This window comes from Aristolochia californica, unplaced genomic scaffold (assembly GCF_029961685.1).
Source record: "Aristolochia californica isolate CCGP_79_NKW_82.1479 unplaced genomic scaffold, dmAriCali1.0.hap1 SCAF_13, whole genome shotgun sequence".
NCBI classification, from domain to species: Eukaryota; Viridiplantae; Streptophyta; class Magnoliopsida; order Piperales; family Aristolochiaceae; genus Aristolochia; species Aristolochia californica.
The window spans coordinates 3,110,383-3,132,339 of NW_027181804.1; the positions used below are offsets into that span (position 1 = coordinate 3,110,383).

The 21,957-nt window shown below is 36.6% G+C and overlaps 2 protein-coding genes across 8 annotated transcripts; one reads left to right on the forward strand and one right to left on the reverse strand.

The window, feature by feature from the left end:
• Positions 1 to 5,165: 5,165 nt before the first annotated feature.
• LOC137948408 (DNA-directed RNA polymerase III subunit rpc8) lies at positions 5,166 to 10,737 on the forward strand. 7 transcript variants are annotated; one of them, XR_011111625.1, is made up of 10 exons: positions 5,166 to 5,285; positions 5,844 to 5,976; positions 8,088 to 8,203; positions 8,316 to 8,411; positions 8,631 to 8,718; positions 9,231 to 9,294; positions 9,432 to 9,510; positions 9,643 to 9,732; positions 9,878 to 10,304; positions 10,400 to 10,487. XR_011111625.1 is itself a non-coding variant. In XM_068794495.1 (10 exons), exons 2-10 carry the CDS (start codon positions 5,895 to 5,897, stop codon positions 10,547 to 10,549), a joined length of 870 nt encoding a protein of 289 aa, XP_068650596.1. In that variant the 5' UTR covers positions 5,166 to 5,285; positions 5,844 to 5,894; the 3' UTR covers positions 10,550 to 10,737. The 7 variants fall into 7 exon arrangements, 4 of the variants coding, with proteins under 4 accessions (XP_068650596.1, XP_068650598.1, XP_068650597.1 ...); XR_011111627.1 differs by having other exon boundaries at positions 9,948 to 10,304; XR_011111626.1 differs by having other exon boundaries at positions 9,874 to 9,982; positions 10,400 to 10,445.
• Positions 10,738 to 10,914: 177 nt separating this feature from the next.
• On the reverse strand, positions 10,915 to 19,377 carry LOC137947909 (glutathione reductase, chloroplastic). The gene is made up of 11 exons (XM_068793749.1): positions 18,726 to 19,377; positions 18,144 to 18,369; positions 17,744 to 18,022; positions 17,282 to 17,458; positions 17,085 to 17,138; positions 16,852 to 17,000; positions 15,594 to 15,657; positions 15,345 to 15,515; positions 15,120 to 15,254; positions 14,338 to 14,411; positions 10,915 to 11,381 (listed from the first exon to the last, which is right to left on the reverse strand). Exons 1-10 carry the CDS (start codon positions 19,094 to 19,096, stop codon positions 14,370 to 14,372), a joined length of 1,668 nt encoding a protein of 555 aa, XP_068649850.1. The 5' UTR covers positions 19,097 to 19,377; the 3' UTR covers positions 10,915 to 11,381; positions 14,338 to 14,369.
• Between the last annotated feature and the right edge of the window lie 2,580 nt (positions 19,378 to 21,957).

Here is a 21,957-nt window from a genome sequence, read left to right on the forward strand (position 1 = left end):
TCTCTTGTTATTGGAGAAGGCTTTATCACCCTCACTAAAGATCTGAATCTTGATTCTGTATTAGTTGTCCCAACCCTCAATCATAATTTATTGTCGGTGGCTCAAATAACTCTCACTTTTCATTGTATTGTGATTTTTTGACCTAACCTTTGTCTTTTTAAGGACATTTGAACTCAGAAGACAATTGGTTATGGTACTAAAAGGGGGAAGCTCTATTATCTTAATCTAATGCCGACAAGTTCTCGTCAATTAACTCAAACATTCTTCGTGAATAAATCTGTAGATTCTAAAATTTGGCTATGGCATAAACGGTTGGGTCACTCATCCTTTGGATATTTAAAGAAATTGTTTCCAAAACTCTTTACTCGATTATCTGTTTCAGAATTTAAATGTGATGTGTGTGAATTAGCTATAAACTATCATGTTCCATTTCAAATAAGCATGAATAGGAGTCCAACACCCTTTATGATTATTCACTTTGATGTATGGAGTCCAGTAAATATCCCCTCTCTTAATGATAAACGATGGTTTGTTTCCCTTATTGATGACCACACCCGTATGACTTGGATTTGCATAATGAAATCAAAGAGTGAAGTTAGTTTATTGTTCAAACAATTTCACAGAATGATAGCTACTCAATATCATTCTACAATACAAACCCTCCACAGTGACAATGGTGGAGAATTTGTTAATCAAGATTTAAAAGAATATCTAAATGATCATGGTATTACTCATCAAACTACTTGTCCTTACACGCCTCAGCAAAATGGGGTTGCAGAGCGCAAAAACCACCACTTTCTTGAGGTTGTTCGTGTTTCCTTGTTTGAAGCACATATGTCGGCTAGTTACTGGGGTGAAGCCATCACATATGTAGCTTATCTTATCAACCGAATACCCTCGAGTGCATTACAATTTCAGATCCCCTTGAGTGTTCTTCAAGAAGTCATGAGCTCACTTGCTCTGCTGAATCTGTCACCTAGGAGTTTTGGGTGTGTAACTTTTGTTCATCTTCATAAGCCATTGCGAAATAAAATGGAACCTCGAGCTCTCAAGTGTGTCTTTGTTGGTTATGTTCAACATAAAAAAAGTTATCGTTGTTATCATCCTCCCTCTCACAAATTGTATGTCACTCTTGATGTTGTATTTCATGAAGATACCATGTATTATACTCCCGAGTCTTCAATTCAGGGGGATAACAAGATTAAATTGCAGACCCTTAATCATCATTTGGACACCTTGGATATTACAAGTGGCGAGTATTCAAATGACAACAATCAACATCAAAATGATACAAATGAGCCTGATTCATAGGATGGAAACCATCAAGACCAGATGGAAGTAGTACAACCAGAATATCAGTCAATATCTTCTCAGCCAATCACTTCCCCTTTCATAATGTACCAGTGGATCAATTCCTTATTGAGTCCGAGTCCATGTCTGAGCGTCAGGTAAATTCTGAAACAACTAAAAGTGTTACCTCATCAAACCACAAGAGGAAAACCTATAGTTAACTATGAACCTCTTATCACCTCATCCCATGAATAATTTTGTGTCTTATCATAGATTGTCAAAGGAAAGTGAATTATTTATGAATCAATTATATGCTATATTTATTTCTAGTAGTGTGCAGGAAGCTTTGAAAGATCCTAAGTGGAGAGAAGTTATGAATGAAGAAATGAGGTCCCTCCAAAAGAATTCAACAAGGGAAGTAGTTGATTTACTTGCAGGAAAGATACCAATCAAATGCAGATGGGTATTTACCATTAAATATAAAGCCGATGGCACCATTGAAAGATTCAAAGGCTTGTCGCCAAAGGATATACTCAAACCTACCGGATTGATTACATGGAGACATTTGTACTAGTGGCCAAGATCAATACTGTTCGAATTCTACTATCACTGGTTGTGAATCTTGACTGGCCCTTATATTAGTCTGATGTTAAAAACACATTTTTGTACAGAGATCTCCAAGAAGAAGTATATATTGAATTAACTCATGGAAGTATTATGCAAACCAAAGCAAGCAAATAAGTATGTAAACTGAGGAAGTCCCTATATGGTTTGAAGCAGTCCCCGAGGGCGTGGTTTGGAAGGTTCACCAATTTTACAAAGTCTATTGGATACAAACAAAGTAACTCAGATCATACCCTCTTCTTAAAATCTAACAAGGAAGCAATCACAACTGTCATTGTGTATGTTGATGATATGATAATAATTGGGAATGATCCTGAAGAGAAGAAAACATTGCAGAGTCATCTTGCCAGGGAGTTTGAAACGAAAGATCTCAGCTACTTAAAATACTTTCTTGGTATTGAAGTGTCCAGATCGAAGGAAATAATTTTTCTATCTCAACAAAAATATGCTTTGGATTTGTTGAAGGAAATTGATATGACAACATGCAGTCCAGTCAGTTCTCCTGTGGAAGAAAATCTGAAACTGGGAACATATTCAGATCAAGTCCATACTAATAAAGAATGTTATCAGAGGCTAGTTGGGAGGTTAATGTATCTTGCATATACCAGACCTAATTTGGCTTATGTACTAAGTATGGTTAGCCAGTTTATGCACTCTCCAAGTGAAGAACATATGAATGTAGTCAACCGTATCTTGCGCTACTTAAAAAAATATCATCTCCAGGAAAAGGAATTTTGTTTAAAAAAGGAGGTGACTTGTTAATTGAAGATTATACTGATGCTGATTGGGCTAGGTCAATAGAGGATTGGCAATCTACATCTAGATACTTTACATTTGTAGGTGGAAATTTGGTCACTTGGAGAAGTAATAAACAAGAAGTGGTGGCTAGATCGTCGGCTGAAGTTGAATACAAGGAAATGGCTAAGGCAATATGTGAATTATTACGGATCAAGAACCTGATGCAAGAACTGTTGAATTTAGGATCCCTTTTCCAATAGGCCGAGCAAGGGAAAAGAGAAAGAAAAAGAAGAAAAGGGGAAGAAGGTTCTCGGGTAGAGAGAAGAGAAGAAGAGAAACAAGGTGTGTGCCAAGCAAAGAGATAGAGTTTTACTCAAGAATGAATTATAGAACTTGATTAATTCCGAATTACAACACCTCATAGTAGAGGAAATGATAGAGTCCTTATACAATTAACCTTTAAGTCTCCAAATTACATTCCAACTTTAACTCTCTAAGATAAGTCTATCATGAAAGGCTAACACAATCTACTAGAGGTCTAATATAACTTGAACTCTAACTCTTCTTCAATCACATGGACATAAGAAAGGAGGCTAGCTCGTAGTCTTATCTTTGTGACTCCCACATGATCTTCCAGCTCATATTGATAAGATTATCAGCTTGTGGTATCATTGTGGGTCCCACTTGATCTTCAAGTCTTCTAACTTCTTCCAGCTTGTGCTTCTTATCTCTTAACTCGTGATAGCTTGGGTGAGGATTTTTCTTGGCATCCCATGTCCTCATGGTGGTTCCCACTAGCTCGTGCACCATAGTCGGTCCCACATTGTAACAAGAACTACACATTGATCAGACAAGTCCTATGAAATTTTATTGTGATAGCAAAGCAGCATGTGATATTGGCCACAACCCAGTACAACATGATACAAGTAAACACATTGAGTTTGATAGACACTTTATGAAGGAAAAGTTGGAAGCAAGAATTATTGAAGTCCCTCATGTTTGGTCTTAAGATCAACTTGCCGATGTACTAACTAAGGTAGTGTCTAACCGAGCTTTTAACAATTGTCTCGACAATTTGGGCATGAGCGATATCTATGTACCAACTTGAGGTGGACTGTTAACGCTTTATTTCCTTGTACAAAATAGATAGATTGTAATCTCTGTAATTCTGTAATCACGGTCCTAACTTTAGGATCTTACTATGTATAGATGATTACGATCATGTACAATGACTATTTATGCCTGACGATGAGAGGAATACATGAATTCAATACCTTATTTTTGACTTCTCCATCTTCTCAATCTCTGATGAGAGATAGTTTCCATGCTCCTCTCCATCTTCCTATATTCATTTTATTGAATTATGTATAGTTAGCCAAGCTCAAACCTGTATATGTTAGAGCTTGACTTGATTTGAATACTTCAAACTTGAGTTCAAGTCCAAAAACTTTAATCTACATTTAAAATAATAATAAAATAAAAAATAAATAAAGAGAATATTATGATGAACTTAGTACTATTGAACTGAAAACTATTGTAGAAAAGTCCAGGACTTTGTAATGGAACATACATTAATATAATAACCAGTTTAATAGACCTAAAAGAAAGAGCAAATACCTCCAACAATAGTGTTTTTTCCATTGACAAATAATAACATTAAATGTTGAGGAACCCAAAAGGGTTGAACAATCAATCGTCTTTGATGTTTGAAGTAAATAAGAGCAATTATCAACTAATAAAAAAGCGAATTGACGAGAACAATTAAAGTAAATGACATTTTGGTAAAAAATAAATAGGTTAATGAATCGACTAATTAACTGACAAGCTGAGCTTAAAAAATCTCGAGTGTGGCTTGTTATACAAACCTTATTTCAAGTTTGAACTCAAGCATAACTCAAGTAAAAACTGAACTGAGTCGATCTCAAATGGTTTTCAAACCTCTTGGTGCCCCTGCACTTATATATCCCATTTATATTTGTATTGTGTTAGACTTGAATAAGAAATAAAAACTTAGGAAGCTTAAATCTTTAGGCTTACATACTTATCTTCGTTTTACCAAAAATGTCATTACATATAAATTACAAGGAAGAATGCCTAGTTTCCCACCATTGCCAGTTGCCCAATCATTGGTCGACACCCGATTCTATGGCGTAGGCTCAACTCAATTCGATTTATCTAGATCTTGAACTGAATACTCGTTTAAGTTAATGAGCCAAACTAGACCGAATTATGGGTTGGTACGAAAATTCGTGAGCCGACTCTTTAACTTAACAAGCAGCCCAAGATTCGAGGAGACGGGAGGTGGGTAGGGGTGGCATCGAACTGAGCCAGTTCACTAGTAGCTCAAGCTTGGCTCGGTTCCAACTTGGTTCGGCCCGTCTAAACCCGAGATAGGGATAGGGTTTTCGACTCGTTTAAGTAAACGAGCCGAACCCGAATGAGGCTTGGTTTTCATGAACCGGCTCGTTTATTTAAACCCAGGGTGAAGATACGGGACGGGACCGAAAGAGAAACCTCTCCGGTCGGGACCCAAGGAGGAAAGGCGAAAGCTCCCCCTTCTACGGCTCGTGAACGCCGAAACAAGGGCTGAGAGGCCAGAGCCAGTGGGACGATCGTGCCTTCTCCGGTTACAGGTACTTTCCCCCCTTCTCCCTTGTTGTGTCTCTTTTTCTTTCTTACCGTAATTGCCTACTGGAGCATCGTCTTTAATTTTTTAAGTGATGTATGAAGTTCTGCTTGGGAGCTTGTTCCAGCTGCGTCAAACCAAATCCGAGATGGTGAGGAGAAAACCCTGTATTCGCTTTTGTTCCGGTTTTTCCATCCCGAGAAAGCATATTCGCTTTTGTTCCCGTTTTTCCACCCCGAGAAAGCATCACTGACTGACCTTCATTTTTCTGATCCCTTCTTTGCCCTCGAGCTACAAACTTCTCTCAGATTACTTTGATTTTCTTCTTGTTTTTCAAGTGGCGAATATCTTGTTCCCTTTTACAGAAATAAAAATCTTGTTCTCTTTTACATTCTCTCAGATTTTTCTGTTCGTTTCTTTATTAGGCTCTGTTATTTCTGTAAGTTATGCTTTACACTGATTTTTCTAAAATAAACGAGCAATCCTTGTTGATTGCATCACGATATATGTATCTGTTATAGTGCTGACCACTTGTTTGATAATATGTGCATGTGAAAACTGACAGGCTAGAATATCATAATTTCTTTAACTGTGATACAAATGTCTTGTTCACTGCATGAGTGTATTGTTCCAAACCCGACCAAGGAGATACAAAGAAAAGTCAGAAGTAACGCTGAGCTTTAGATGTTATGATGAAGGTACCTCTCTCTAAATACTGCAATTGAGTATAACAAACATGCATATTCAAAATTTAAGTCATATAGGAAAATAAGACTTGATGGGTTTTTCAAGTCAGCAGTAAACTAGCTTTACCCCATCCTAATGTAAGAAGGTGTTTAAGACTCAGATGTATACTGTATTATATTTTTTGTTTAGGTAATTGTAAATTTGATATCGATATTACATTTAAGTTCGTGTTTGATTATTGAATAAAGTTTATGCATACTATTATGTTGTGTTTATGAACAATTTTATGCAAAGTGTATAGACAATTTTATATAGGATTTATGTTTAAGAGGTCATACCCAATTTTAGTGGGTTGGAGCTCGAACTCGGTTAAAATTCTTAGGCTTGAGTTCGATTACAATTTTAGGCTTGAGGCTAGGCTCGGCTTGAGATCGAGTTCTAAATATTTAAATCAAGCCTAGCTCGAACATATGCAAGTTTGAGCTCAACTCGACTCAATGCCACCCCTAATCTTATCTACTGATTGGAGTCATTTATTCTGTAGACTTTAGCAACAAATCAATGTGGATTATTAGGTGACTAGGCTTACCTCTCCCCTGGCACATGCCCAATTTTATGCAGCAATTATGTACATAGGTCATGCCCAATTTTAAGTAGAGGTCATGCCCAATTTTAAGTAGAGGTCATGCCCAATTTTATGTAAAATGTATGCATAATTTTATATACAGTTTATTTGACATGCATTTTTTGGAAAGTTATAAATGTATGTTGGAGCTCGAATTCGGCTTGAGCTCGATAACAATTTTAGGCTCGAGGCTGGGCTCAGCTCGAACATAGGCAGGTTCGGGCTTGGCTCGGCTCAATGCCACCCCTACATGTAAGCTTCTCGATTCCTCCTTCCTTTGTTCTTTTTCATCTTCCTTCTATGTTTTCTTCATCCCTCTCATCACTGCCAGAAGAGAGGAGATGAAGGGGGCAGAGATGGGCTCCCTCTCTTCAGTCACCATATGGTGGTCGGCCTCCTTGTTTCGATAGAGAGGAGAAGTTGAGGCGGCAGCGGCGGCTCCCCTCCCAAGATTGGTATCAATCAGGTCTCCACCCGCTCCCTTCCCAATTCACCCTTACGCTTTTGGAGGCAATTTTGAATGGTAGAAAAACCGTGATCGGCATTGGGTGCTGAGTCTTTTGTTTCTCATAAAAATAGTGAAAGTAATTTAATATGGTTACAAAATTGACATCCTCTAGCTTCAGGAAGGGGAAATCATGATCCTAAGGATGATAGAGAGAAGTATAAATTGCACTGAGGGCACTCGAGCTCGAGTATATGAAGTTTTGTTCGAGCCGCGCTCAATTTCGTCTACGAGTCTAGTTTTTAGGGCAAGAGCCGAGCCCGAGGTTGGCTTTACTCGGCTCGTTTGCACCCCTACTGAGAATTTATACAGACTGATGAACAGGATTTATGTCCATCAGATTGGAGCTTCCCTGGTTACCAATATTGGATGTCCAACTTATAGTGTTATAAAAGCTGCACCATGTATTATGAACTCTGAGCTATTGCAAAACATTTCCCACCATCTCAAATAATAAATGAGTTGTGCCAATTTCAGGTATCTGAAAAGAAATACAACGACAAGTTTACTTGTTTGTACACCTTCATTATAGCATTGGTTTTGTTTGACCTAGATCAAACCCAACAAGTAAGAAATGGGTCTGACATGCTTGGATCTCTCTTGGATAGCCTGGATACAGCTTGAACAACTGGAGGACCTAGCTGTATCGGCTTAGAAAAAAAGCAACTGTTTCTTCGTTTTCCCTCTACTCATGCTGATGGTACATTATGTTCTCTCTCTGTAATGGAATAACTCAATTAAACCGTTTTCCCTGGACCACCCTGACCTATTTACTGACAAAGCCATGATAACTTAGCAGTCAATTTTTTTTTTTTTTTTTTTTTGCTTTGTTTTTGTTTTGACTAAATTATGGAGAAGTATCTAAATCTTGTTAATTGGATATAAACTCAACCAGACCATTTTTCTTGCAACAGTTCTCATATCTTTCATTAGTTTTGCCTGATATTGTGTTGACTATAAGAGTGGGCTAAATTTGTTTACCTTCTTACCAGGCCCAATGTTTGCCCTTAGCCTCATTGAGCATAACTTGCCAATTCCTCCACACCTTCAACTCCTACCTCTCACCAATGCAGTCAAGGGAGAACTTGAGAAGCTCTTTTTGGACAAGGTAAGCAAATTTTTGTATTTATGCGCTTTTACACCTTATACCACTTTACTGATTTTTTCTGTTTAAAATTTTTACAACATGTATTTTCTAAGAGTCATTTTATTATATCCAGGTTATCCAAAAATTAGGCCTCTGCATCTCTGTCTATGACATCCAGTCTGCTGAAGGTGGAATTGTCTTGCCTGGAGAAGGATCTTCAACCTACAAGGTATAAACTCTTTATTGTGGTCATCCTCTTCAATTCACATCATAATGAGTTTTTAATAATTTTGAAGGTTTTTTCTTTAAAAAAAATAAATTTTTACCTTTTTTTTCTGTTAGAATGGAATTGCTGTTCTTTCTTGGTAGCTGATTAATTAGGTTTCTTAACTCTGGTAAACATTTTTGAGTTGTTACATAGTTCATTCAGTTTTATGGTACACTGCAGGTGGTTTTCAGATTGGTTATGTTTCGTCCTTTTGTTGGAGAGGTTCTTATTGGAAAAGTTGAAAAATGTGATGATAAAGGACTGCAGTGTAAGTGAAACAATACATTTTTCTATCTTTTGTTGTCTTTGTTGACTATTCAATGCTTAGCTTTAGAGTTTCACATGCTACTGCAAAGCTGCTGATATCTTCTTGAAATGCTCTACTTCATGAAGTTTCTTTATATTTTTTTTGCTTGTTTGTAGGAAGTGCACCACTCAAAATGAACTTTACGTATCACATCTTGTCTTGCTAAAACAAATGTCGTTTGAGAAATTATCTGTGTTTTATTTTCATCAATCTTGCTTTTATACACACTTTTTGTTCTTTTATATTTTTTCTCTGGCCCCACGTAGAAGCCTGCAATGTTGCATTGTATGATCTCATTGTATACTTGTCTTATGCCTGCACGATTCCTTAGCCCGCCTTCATATCCTGATTACTTCTTTTTCTTGCCAGTGCAGCCCAAGGGTTTTCATTCTGTTTATTGTCTTATTTGATGTTGTTGTTGTTGTTGTTTTTCTTTTACACTGACGGGCTTCTGCTGGAACTCATTGTTTTAGTGACTCTAGGATTCTTTAATGACATATACATCCCAGAGCACCTTCTGCGGAAGCCATGCAAGTTGTAAGAATCTTTTTTCCTTGATTCATAAATCTTTGTTGGTAAATCTCATCAGGTGTAGAGGGACTCCTTTAAAGGAATTTAGTGACTTTATAGGTGTTATCCTTTACTTATTCCCTGTTATCATATGGCATGCACAGTCGGAAGGGAAGCAAGGATGATGGTGTATGGGTTTGGGATTACGAAGGAGATGAATTGATCATAGAGAAAAGCGAAGAGGTATTTTATGTTTTTCTCACCCAATGTTGCAAAAGGAATTGTTTTGTAGTGAATGTACTTTACACTCTCTGGGGGTAGCGTTGGAGATCCATTTCACAGATTCTGTTTAAGTTGTTACATTGCAATTTTCAGATCCGTTTTCGAGTTTACAGTATCAAATACCCTGCAATACCAATTGAGCAAGAAAAAGATGAAAAATCATTCGCACCTATGGAGATCAGTGTAAGCTTCTATATTCTCAAATTGAGACCTAAAGTTTCTTACTCTTTTATATGAACCAGTTAGATAAAACAGCTCATATACTCTTTGTTTAATCCACTCTCTTGATCATTTGGGATGCTCTTTTTGTCTAATCTCATTCAGGCAGATATTCTCTCAGATGGTTTGGGCCTTCTTGCCTGGTGGGCGTAATACTGAATGTTTTTCATCTATTCTAGGAAGGAGCTCAAATCTCGTACAATATACCAGAGGGGTAGGTGTGCTAGCTTTTAACTTACACGTAGGGTGACCGATACATATTGAATTTGGAGGTGATGTTATGTTATACCTTCAAGTAATCTTCGATGTGATATATTTTTATTTAAAGCAGAAAAGAATCGAGATCCTCTGACCCTCACCCAGAGTTTTACCATTCATTTCAAAATAAGATCAACTGTCTTTTTTATAACAATGAGAAATGGGAATCCATCGAAAGAGCTCCCAATTCTTCAAAACTCCATTGCTACTTCTGAGATTGTTTAGTCAGTCACTGTCCTACCGAATCCCAAACAACTTTCCGAGTGTGCCAGTTGCAGGTGCTCCTCTCGCTTTCATCTTCTCTTCGGCTGTCAATTTTCCTGTTTTCACTTCTTCTGATCATTCTCCTTTGTTGTTTTTTCTTCTGCTGTAGCAAGTGGAGATTGCCAAACAGTGGAAGAGATCTATGTATACGTTCGATGAAATTAAAACTCTGAAACACTTACGAGTGGTTTTTTGCTTGCTGAATTCTGAATGGTTTTGTCATCTCAATGCTCGCCTTCAGATGACTGTTGGTGTTTAGGAGAGTGGGGAGCTTGTTTCTTTTGTTTTTTCTTCACGATAAGTACAAGAATGCAATCGTGCATTACTACGAGCACTTGTATTATCGTTAATGTAAGCAATTAAAGCTATCAAATTGTTGAACATTTTGGATTCAACCCGGTCTCATTAACAACAAAATAGGTTCGTTTGAAGTTCCATCCACTGTTACATTCTTATACAATTCATGGTCTTAGAACTTTTTCTGTTGATGTCATTTCCATTCAGTTGATTAAAGTGGGGGAAATTTTTTTGAGATTCAAAGTGGTTTTAATGGAAGAGAAAATTAAATCGCCAGTTTGAAACATTTCAATCATTTCTGATTGTCTCTGTACCATTGACAGAGTACTGCTGGTCACCACCATTCATGACTTTCTCTGCCTTAGGGAGGATGACATATTAACACCATTGATATCATGAATCCGAGGGGTCTCAGAACCCTTGCCAGAGCAACAACGAAAAGAGAAATGGAAGAACATATACAGAAGCACGCGTGAAGTAAGCTCATATGGAACTGAAAATCAGCAGTTTAATACTGAGAACTGTATGATATTATTGGAAGAACTAAATTTGGAAACAATAAATAAGACTTCCTCGTTTCCCAGGCAGCCTTCTATCTGAATGCCTCAAACCAAACTTTTCTCCAAGTAAATGCTCTCCTGGACAATGGCTTCAGAGTGGAGTGATTTACAGATGCAGCATATGTTCAAGAAAGAAGGTAAGCTCGTGAACAAAACCATAGACCAGATGAGCTCATAACCTATCTGCTGATTGAATTCAAGCCTGGAGAAACCTTTGTGTAGGAGAAAGGAACCCTGCACAGAAACCAAAAGAAAATTGTTATAACAAGTAAACTAACAGGAAAAGAAAGGACAAAATGCAATCTAAAAACCATCTAAAACCAATAATGTTCAGCCCCAGTATAATCAGATCTATGCCTCAACCCAGACAAGCACAATATATTTGCTCCTGACATTCTTCTACCTAGGCCTCCTCAGCAAAAACAACAAGTAAGACCCACTTTAAGGTCAATCATCAGAACCTTAACTATGTCGGTCAGCAACAAGATCTCAATTTTCTTAACTTTATCTGTAGGTTGGCATTCTTCAAGTCTTTTCACTGCCTCCATTAGTATCCTTTTCAGCATTCCATATGTTTTGTTGGTCCGTCAACTGACATTGGCGAGACCCTTCTCATTGGTGTGCTACTTAACCTCTATTTTACATACCAAAACCTTCTCAAACGGTTTATTACCTCTGCCTGTTAATATAGTAGAGTTCTTATATATGGTCCTAATTTATATGTCTCAGTTTTGCTACATTTACAGCAACATCTATGCCCCAGAACACGGCCTGCTAAGACCTGTCTTGTAGAAGTTTTGAATATTGTAGACTGAAGGGCTTTGTGGTCATTTTACTCATGATTATTTCAGGTACTTTCATCCCTCTCAGCTTAGGAGTATCTTCTTGTCATTAGATCCTAAGTTTATGTTTTATCTTCTCAGGAATGTGCAGAGAGGAAGGGATTCTTATTTTTATTTATTTTTCACTCACGAGAAAATAAGAAAGGTTTAGAGATTGAGCCAGATCCCTAATCAGTGCTGCTTCTCATCTGTGGCAGTAAGGTCATCTGATGCTTCTGTGTCTTGCTTCCATTCTCTCTTCCTCTTAGTATAAACTTATAATTTTATACAGAATCAGAGCTGAAATCAATTCTCTGATTAGTTCTTCAAGGTTTTCTCTCCCTTTCCTCCACCAACTCTTCCTATGGGAAAAATTCATTTTTTTGCTGTACTGAGGAGGTTTTTAAGGTACTTCTATTCTATTTTTTTTATTTTTTTTTTGCATCCACATGCTGATTTTGGGCCCTAAGTTGGGTTAGACTTAGAGGTAATGCACTTACCATTCCTACGAGTAGTATGTGCAAATTTACAGGTCTACATGTTTGAGACCAGTTGCTCAAATTTCTGATAATAGATGCTGTTTTTTAGGGCAGGAATTTCCACAGGATTCAATGTGTTTTCATGAAGCCATCAATGCTATGGTTATGACACAAAAGAAAAAGAAAAAGAAAAATTTGACCTTTAACTTCAATTAGAAGAAATCCTAGAGTCCTATTTTTCTGTAGTAGGTGTAACTTAGAAGAAAAAAACGCCTAAAAACTCTATAATAGGATCTCATCGCTCTGATACTATGTAAAAATACAAGCTTGTAGAAGAAAAAGATAGAAAAGGAAGAAAAAATAGAAAAAGAAGGGAGGAGAAAAGTGTGTTGTTCAGCACTCGATGGGGAAAGGATCAACCCCCATCTTCGATTGATTTCTTACTTAAGTGCCTTTGAGTCTAATTACATAAATACCTCTTTATGACTAAAAACTCCATATCTCATTAATTACATATCAGAATGACATGTAATTTGGACCATAGACTTGTAATAATCACACAATCATGCTGGCACTTCTACAGACTCGTACAGAATTTACAAAATAACCAAAATAACCCTACTAATATTTAACAATATTATAGAGAGGAGTAGCAGTCTTTTACTTCTCTTAATTTTTCATTAAGAGAATATAAGAAAGGATTAGGGGTCAAGCCCAACTCCCTATCATCACTGATTGTCTTCTCAAGCAGTGAGCTTTCTCCTGTAACTGTCTCATGCTTCTTCTTCTTCCACTCTCTCTTTCTCGTAGTGTACACCAATAATTTTACAGGCATTTCGACTTCAACCTCCTTGCTATATCTCATAGCATTCTACAAAGTAGTCTGCAATTTAGCCACCCAACATTAATTTTATGTTCATCTTCCTTGACCCTCCATCTTGAACAATCAAATTCAGGTGATAAACAAGTCTATTTATAACTTGGCCCACAATCTGCAATAGACTCATATTCTCTTCAATGTCCAATAAGTGAGAGTCTTCAATCCGATCTTTTGCTTTTTGAATAGTGAAGATTTTATTAAGCAAAGAGAAAAGAGCACAAATACACAGCCCACAGGCTGAAAAAACCAGTAACTAAGGAGGGATTGCAGATCAACCCCTTCTCTACCAAGTCTAACAGGCCCACTAATAGCAGAATGGAGTACATTTGATTCTCAGACCAATGCAAAAACAATGATAGTTCAGTAGTATCTTTGGGTTCAAAAGCCTTCTCGCAAACCAAAACATATATTTTTTTTTTTAAGAAGAAACATATAGAAACAGGTAGTCTTTTGAATGAAGGCAGTTCAGTTCATGGAGAAAATTGTAGAAGGATACGACCTCAGAAATGATTCACATACGATTGCTTCCTCACCCGTTATTTTTCACACAAGTTATAGCACCATTATGCTTCTCTTAGTACATCAATATGCCACTGTAGGACATTTGTGCTTCCCTTTTCTTTCAAAAGAGGAGAATACATTTTTTGTCCTCGCATCTATCTAATCAGGTCCCAAAACACTCTATCCTACATTTTCTCAATAACTAAAAATACCGATCTGGTTTTCCTTTCTCACCCAAAATGTTTTTGTAAGCTATCCAAGGAGAAATAACAACAGCAGTTGATCTCCCTGGAATGCAAAACTAGAAATTGATCCGGAGCTAACAAATTCAAAAACACTGCAAACCCCCAAAGTCTAATCTTTGGATTGAGATTTGGCCACAACCTTCAAGGAACTATGATTCCAAGCCTCTAAATTACATTTTGGGGAATATAACCATATGATTTAGAAACCAAATGAATGAGAACATATTTGACTAGAAGTACTTGGTTTTGCATATCTGAACTTACATGGAGTAGATGTGGCACTTCCAAGTGATGCACTACACTTTCTCTGAAGCTCTTTTATCAGTATCGGATTTTCCCTGCAATGGAAGAGACAAGTACCGTTGAAAAGCGCAATGAAAATGAATCAAAAAGAGAGGCCAGAATAGACAAGGGCAAATAAACCAAGTTGTCCAAAGCATAAATAAACAATAAAATATATAGACAACTCATCTCTCCCGAAACCCCTAATCACCATTTTCACATTAGTGAAACAAACCCCAACTCAAACAAACAATTCAAGGATAGTCGTTCCATCACCAAGACTATTTGTCAATCTCTAAAAGAATCTAACAGATTCTATCAGCAGACTGCACTGTTTAGCAGCAGTGTGTTTGGAAATCCACTAAGTTCCAAAAATAGTCACATAATGGTGTGATTGAAGATCATTTATGATATTCTTCCATAATTGATCCTATTGTTTACACTCAAGAGAACAGCATTTGCACCTTTCCTTTCCATGTTTGAAGTGATCAGAGATGAAAGGAATGAGTTCCCAGTGTGACAGATATACTTTAAGCAAAAATACCACTCAATAAAGATGATTTTTTTAATTGCTTTAAAACCATTCCATCTCTACATACCAACTTTTAGCAATGATAAAAAAAATCATCCAGTTTGAGAACTTTTGAATTCGTCACACAGTGAGAGCCCATTGTGGGCCTCAAGTTTAAATGGGAACCCAAAAGATAAAAAGACAGAAAGATTTTAGCACAAACTTATTTTCAATATAAACGCCGATGACAAACCTCAGACGAATTTGTTCGTATCTTTCGGGTCGGGCTCCTCATTGTGACAAACTCCTCTGCTGTTGTAGGGTGGATTCCTACTGTTGCATCAAAATCTGCCTTGGTCAATCCAGCTTTCACTGCAATTGCAACCCCCTGAAAGTATAATACCACCCAATAACGAATTGTAGATAGATTAGATATTCGTGAACCCATAAAATGAACTATTTAAGAGTGAGTAGAGACCTGCAAAATTTCTGAGGCATCATCACCACACATGTGAACACCTAAAACTTTGTTTGACTTTGCACAGACAATTATTTTCATAAATACACGATCTGGGAGCCCAGAGAGTGTTGCCTTCAGCGGACGGAAGTTGGCTGTATAGACATCTATGTCTCCATGTTTTTGGATTGCCTTCATCACTTTCAAAATGTTAGTGGTAAATCAAATGTAAATTAAACATTGATGGAATGGTGAGAGTTTTTAGGATACCTGTTCCTCTGTAAGGCCAACCTGAGCTATTGGTGGCTGTGAAAATACAGCAGATGGGATAGCTCTGTTTGAAATAAAATAAAAGTATTTTGATACAAATTGTAGAGAAGATAAGAGAAGCACAAATGGGAAAAGATGATGAAACATTTAGACACATGAGAACATGCTATTACGAGTAGACATTACATGTAACAACATAGAAATCTTTGAAGGTAGCAGTTTGCTAAAAACAGTCACAATAATCTAAGAGGCATCACTACATCTATAGACTGTTTAGAATTTTCACATAAATTAAATCAAGTGCCACTGAGCAACAATAACACACAAAACTAAAGGCACATGCATGAACTGTCAAGCTCATAAAAAAATATGCCTTTAAGCAGTATATCTGTTCCTTCCACAGTTTTGTTCAACTACTTGTTTTTCTATTATTTTCTGCACGGTTAACATTTTTTCTGTGTTGAGTAAAAAAAGGATAAAACTAGTTATATCAGAGCTTTCTATAGCAACAACTAATCAAAGTTCAACACTTGCTCAATAGACAATATATGGCAAGTCCCCTTACTTGTAATCATATGATTTGAACAGAAAAAGTTCTTAATAGAAAACTGCAAAAATATAAGCTTTAACAAGAAAAAAGGAGAAAGAAGAGAAAAAAGGGAAGAGAAGAGTGTTTTGTTTCAGCACTTGTTAGGGTCTTTAATCGACCCCTCTGTTTATTTCATTTAAGTGAGTTCCATGTCAAGTAACAAATATGCCCGTCATAACTTAGTAACCCATATCTTACAAAATACTCATCAAAACAATATGAAAACTGATCAATAGACTTCTAACAATCACTCAAACATACAGCCACTTCTACAGATTCGTACTGACTAGGTAAAATGACTACAATACCTAAACTTTAATTTTTAACAACAACTATCGAAGATTTTTTAATTTAAATTACATATTAATCCTTTATATAAAGACTTATGCTTAACAATCATAAATAATAAAATGTATACCAAGACCTTCAAGTCTCAAAGCTTTTTAGGTTTTTAGGTCAGCTCAAAATTAAAAGACACTCAGTTTTGCCTCAGCCAGAGGACTCTTATATTGAACTTTAATTCTTTTACACAGATCAGCTGCCAAGGAAGCACGACTCACATTTTCATTTCCGAGGAAGAATAAATCAAGTGGCCTCTAATTGTTTTTTAATGGCACAACTCAAACCTCATATGCATATTTGACCAATAATAACAATATGATAGCATACCTATAGTCAGGTTTTGTGGGTTCATTGGCAAATATGGTTTTTGCTAATGCCATTCCTTCCATGAGTGCAACTGGGGTCAGGTTAATCCTATCAGTGACATCACCAACAGCCCAGATCGACTCCACTGATGTCCTGGAGTACTCATCCACCTGCCCATCCATCATGAACAGAAAGCAAGTTTAAAAAAAATGACAAACCAAAATTTGGGAAGAAGACATAAGTTCCACGCCTACCAGTATTGCTCCATTTTGATCCACTTTCACCCCAAGTTCCTCCAGACCCAAATTCTACAAATAATGAGAAAACACACAATCATCATCAATCTAATCAATGCTTTAAAAACTCCAGAAGAGTTTGTGATACCAAACTGAAAAGATCCAACAAAAATCACCCTCAGCATTTTAACCAACATTTCTAAATTATGTTAAACCTTAGTATTCGGTCTTCGTCCTGTTGCAAACATCACATGTGAGAAACCATCCATAGTTCCTTTGTTCGTTTTCAGTGACAGCAACCCGTCACCTGTTTTTTGGATTGCCTGAGGAGTTTCCTCAGTGTGAAACTCAATTCCCCTAACAGACATCTGCTCAGCCACAAAATCTCTAATCTGACCCAAAAAAAAAAAAAAAAAAAAGCAAAACAAAACAAAAATTAGGGTATACTAAACTACAGCAATAAACTAGAATGAAATTTCAGAATCATCTATTCCATCATTGTTACGTAGTTGAATAGTATAGTCACTCTTTTCTCCAACATAAAAACTAATATGACCCACTATTGCCCCATGTTACACATGAATCTCATCCAATCAACAGGTTTGCCTTGTTTGAATTTTTATCTAAAATCCAAATCTGTTTTTCAAGATTACAATTTGAAAATTAGACTTCCTTACCTCCTCATCAAAGCCTCGCAATACTTTCTTTTGTCGTATAAATACATGAACATCACTTTTTAATCCATTGAAAATGCCTGCAAACTCCAAAGAAATGTACCCACCACCTACTATTGCAATTTTCTCAGGTTTTGAAGGCAAATCGAGAGCCATATCGGAGTCAATAGCATACTCATTTCCAGGAATATCAGGGATGAAGGGCCTTCCACCAACTGAGATTAGTATGTGTCTTGCAGAGTACAATTTTCCATTCACATCTATGCTATGAGGTCCCACAATCTGCAGATAATAATAGTATGGTTCATATCATAAGATTAGAATACTTTTCAACGCATACAAACCATACATTTAGTGGTCATCTTCACAAAACTGAGAACCTGATTTAAAATTATCATCCAACCTTTCCACGACCTTCAATTAGTGTCACACCAGCATTTTTCAAGATATTTTTGTAAATTCCTGTGAGCCGCTGCAACTCAGCATTCTTGTTGGCCATGAGAGTGCTCCAATCATGCTTAGGATCTGCTTCGTAGTTCCACCCAAAGCCATGGCTCTCTTCAAAATCATGGGAAAATTTAGACGAATAGAAAAGAAGCTTCTTTGGCACACATCCTCGAAGAACACAACTGCATTCAAAACAAAGAGGAAAAACTTTTAACATACTGCACTCTGACACTTTAACAGCTTAATGAAATGAAATTCGGTTCTAGACTTCGACGCTGAAAGGGGTTTAGAGTCGGTGAAAACAGATGCTCTCAGATGCATATAGAAACAAATCACATGTGTGCTAGGGTGATGGTCAATAAATCCAATCATCCCGAGTTCGGTCCTAGATTCTACCACACTGACTGACGCAACCTCAAGCAACGAGCCAGAAAAAACAGCGAAGCGTATCAGGCCCTATCGCAGAACATGCAGGGAATTCTTTCAGGAAGCATAAAAGGTATAATCTTCAAATAGTTAAATAAAAAAATAAACTTACGTCCCACCAACACCCCCACCGTTGTCAGATGATATCGTACTAAACGGAAGCTCACAAACAGCCACTGAAGCACCATAGTTCGCAGCAAAACGGGAGGCGCGAACCCCTCCACTTCCCGCTCCAATGGTGAAAAGGTCGAAATCGTACCCTTGCGGTTCAGCACCATTCTCACTCACTGCCCGAGTGGAGAAACGGGTGCAAGTTGAATAGACCTGCTTCTGCAACGGAAACTTGGGGGTTCTAGCAAGTGAAAGGGAAAATGATTTAGTAAGAGGGCGCAAAGAGAAAGGGACAGGGAACCTCCTATAGAGGGTTTGGAGGGCTGTGGACGAAAGGGTAGCCTTGGGAGCAGCTCCAAGAGATGTGCCCATGGCGAGTTGATCTCCGCACTGCTACGATAGAGAACTGGAACTCTGAAAGAATTCTGATTTTTTTAAGATGGGTGTCTACCCAATGATCAGACTGCCCTTGTAGAGAACTGGAACTCGGAAAAGAATCCTTGGTTGTCACGCATGAGTGAAATGGTGGAAGCTCAAACTTGGTTACTTGCTGGAGATATGTTCAGGAAGCAGGAGAACAAAATCAAGAGACCGAGAAGCCCGGCTGTCGAAATTGTTTATCTCAACAACCCAGTTGATCGGCTCGGAGTAGACCGAACGCGATCCCCTGGTTCAGGAGTCAGATATTGCTAAAAAGAAATCATATAGTATGTACAAAAAATTTGTTTGACGAATTTAAGAAAAAATACTTTTTGTAAACACGGTTCTTTTTGAAATATTTTAAATAAACTAATTAGATGCTTCTCTCTTTGTTGACTCTCCATCAACAGGGGAATCCATTGCTTTTTGCAAGTTTCTATATGCATTCTCTTCTATCAATTTTGGTTTGCCCTCGCAACCTATCTGTTCTTCATTTTCTTTTAACTTAAAAGCTTATCTGTTCTTCATTTTCTTTAACTTAAAAGCATTCGCTCATTCTCAACCTATCTGCCTCAGATATCTTATATTAAATTTCCATTTTCTTTTTTTCTTAACTATGATGCCTCCTTTTATCCAGTTCTCTTTGCTTATCTTCATCATCAATTTCTTCTTCATCTTAATCGTTTCCACGATTAAGAGACACCCACGTGTGTTGAGGTAACATGACTAGTAAATAAGGAGAACTTTCTTAGATATACATAAAATTGTAATTATACAAATTGGTATATATCCTCTTATATCATTTTCTTTTTGAAGTATGTAGCCCTAAGGACATTATAATCATTGTAAACACTTTCACATAACTATAAATATAACCTAAGGCATGAGGTTGAGTATTCAGCATCTTCCCTCAAATTCGTCCATACACCTCTCTCTATTTTCCTCTTCCTTCTCTCCCTTGTTTCTTCTCTCCCCTCTTCCAAGAATTAGAATTCTTCTCATTTCTTTCCCTTTAGATCTTTTGTGTTTATGAGTTGTTCTTAAAAATCAACACCCACCATTTAATGTTTTTTTTTTTTCATGTTTCCCCTCACCAGTGTCTTCTTCATTGAGCCGTGTTCATCGTCATCACTGGTCAAATTTTGGATGTCTTGCACATTCTATAGAATCAATAATTGACATGTTAGTTTTACTATTTCTTTTACTTAATAGTTTTTTTCGTTTTTTTGTTTCAAGGAGAGAGTAGTTTTACTATTTCTTTTACTTAATATATATATATATATATATATATTTTATGTTTCAAGGAGAGTGTTAAGAGAGCTAAGAGAGAGTTCAGGCCATATTAATTTCTTTGCAACAAAGCAACTAAAGAGTATGTGACAATGAAGGTAATATTCAGATCCAACCCAAATGCAACTATGAAGATTTTTACATTTTCCCCTAAAATATAGTAATTTCTTTTTACTTACAATTGATCTAAGGCTACCTTCATGTTTTTTCCTTTCATCTGTTTGTTTCATTTATACTAAATCTGTTTGATTGCATTTATTAATGTTTCCAAGTCCATCCAACAAATGATCATCAACTCTTTCATTTTTTCTAAGGGGAAGCATTATTGCTTCATTTAATCCGATAACAGTTGATTTCCTACACTGTGTTTTCCAATTACACCCAAGAATATTTCACTAAATCTAATCAAAATAAGTTGTAATGAGGAAACTAAAACTAAGAGACTACGGAGGAATTTTCCTCCCACACACGATCCATGCAGAATCTTCTGCTCCTTTTTTTTTTTTTTGACTTTGCTTCAACTATGAGACCTCCTTTGCATAAGACTCACCTTGGATTCTTTGGTAATTGCTTCTTCAATACTCTTCCTCAAGCTAAAGTTTATGATTTCAACTTGCAAACAATCTTGGTCATGAAACTTGAGTGGCTAAAAATGAAATTTTGATTGTTTTGATTCATCTTATTTTTATTCATATCTTGTTTGTTATCGTCATTTTATTCTCATCTTGTTCTCCCCCTTAATTGGACATTCTAGTTACATGAGATTTGGCTACCAACAACTTGTGGAATCCTTCATTATTTGTTACCACATACTTGTACTTCTTCTACTTCTCCCCCTCATGCTGGGGATTCCTTGTTCTTTGCCAAGAGAGCCTGTTTGTACAAAATAATAAGAGAGAAGAAAAATCACCCTTGTTCCAATAACAAAACTCTAACTCCAATCTAAAATAACCGCTCAAATGTAAAGGTAGTCTGACCCAATATTAAAGCATGAAAAGAAGTTAATCACTTTTGTAGCTCAAAAATACCACTCGAGTAAAAAGAATAAAAGAATTGATTTAAGTTGGTTGTTGGGTATTTTAAAAAATTATTTTGAAAAATTAAGTGTGTGAATAAAAAGATAACAATTCTTTTATTTCAAGCGAAAGAGGTGCAAAATACACATATTCATTCTTCCGAATAGTACTTTAAGACCAATATATGGAAAAGTAACCTAGTTTGACTCAAAAGGGAGAAATTTTTTATTCATCTATGAACATGTATGATTGAGAAAGTGTTAAAAAAACAACAACAATGAAAGTTTTGAGATGAAATATAATAATAATTTTTTTCTAAAAATAAGGAAAATATCTCACTTAATCTAATTTGTTTCAATCGTAGGACCTCCTTTGCATGAGACTCACCTTAAATTCTTTGGTACTTCGCTTCTTCAATGAGAAACATAAGAATTTAAAAATTCTTTGCTTGACGAACTTTTCATAGCTGCAGCACTAAGAGAAATTTTTTTTACATTGCTTCTTCTT

What these genes read in the sequence shown, in the direction of transcription:
- LOC137947909 (XM_068793749.1), bottom strand. Translation starts at nt 19,096, where the DNA reads ATGGGCACATCTCTTGGAGCTGCTCCCAAGGCTACCCTTTCGTCCACA. An exon ending in ATCAAAATGGAGCAATACTG is followed by an intron (nt 17,001 to 17,084) that starts GTAGGCGTGGAA and finishes ATGGATGGGCAG; the next exon opens with GTGGATGAGTACTCCAGGAC. An exon ending in CCCACAAAACCTGACTATAG is followed by an intron (nt 15,658 to 16,851) that starts GTATGCTATCAT and finishes TATTTCAAACAG; the next exon opens with AGCTATCCCATCTGCTGTAT.
- LOC137948408 (XM_068794495.1), top strand. Translation starts at nt 5,895, where the DNA reads ATGAGTGTATTGTTCCAAACCCGACCAAGGAGATACAAAGAAAAGTCA. An exon ending in CTTTAGATGTTATGATGAAG is followed by an intron (nt 5,977 to 8,087) that starts GTACCTCTCTCT and finishes CCTTCTTACCAG; the next exon opens with GCCCAATGTTTGCCCTTAGC. An exon ending in CTGCGGAAGCCATGCAAGTT is followed by an intron (nt 9,295 to 9,431) that starts GTAAGAATCTTT and finishes TGGCATGCACAG; the next exon opens with TCGGAAGGGAAGCAAGGATG.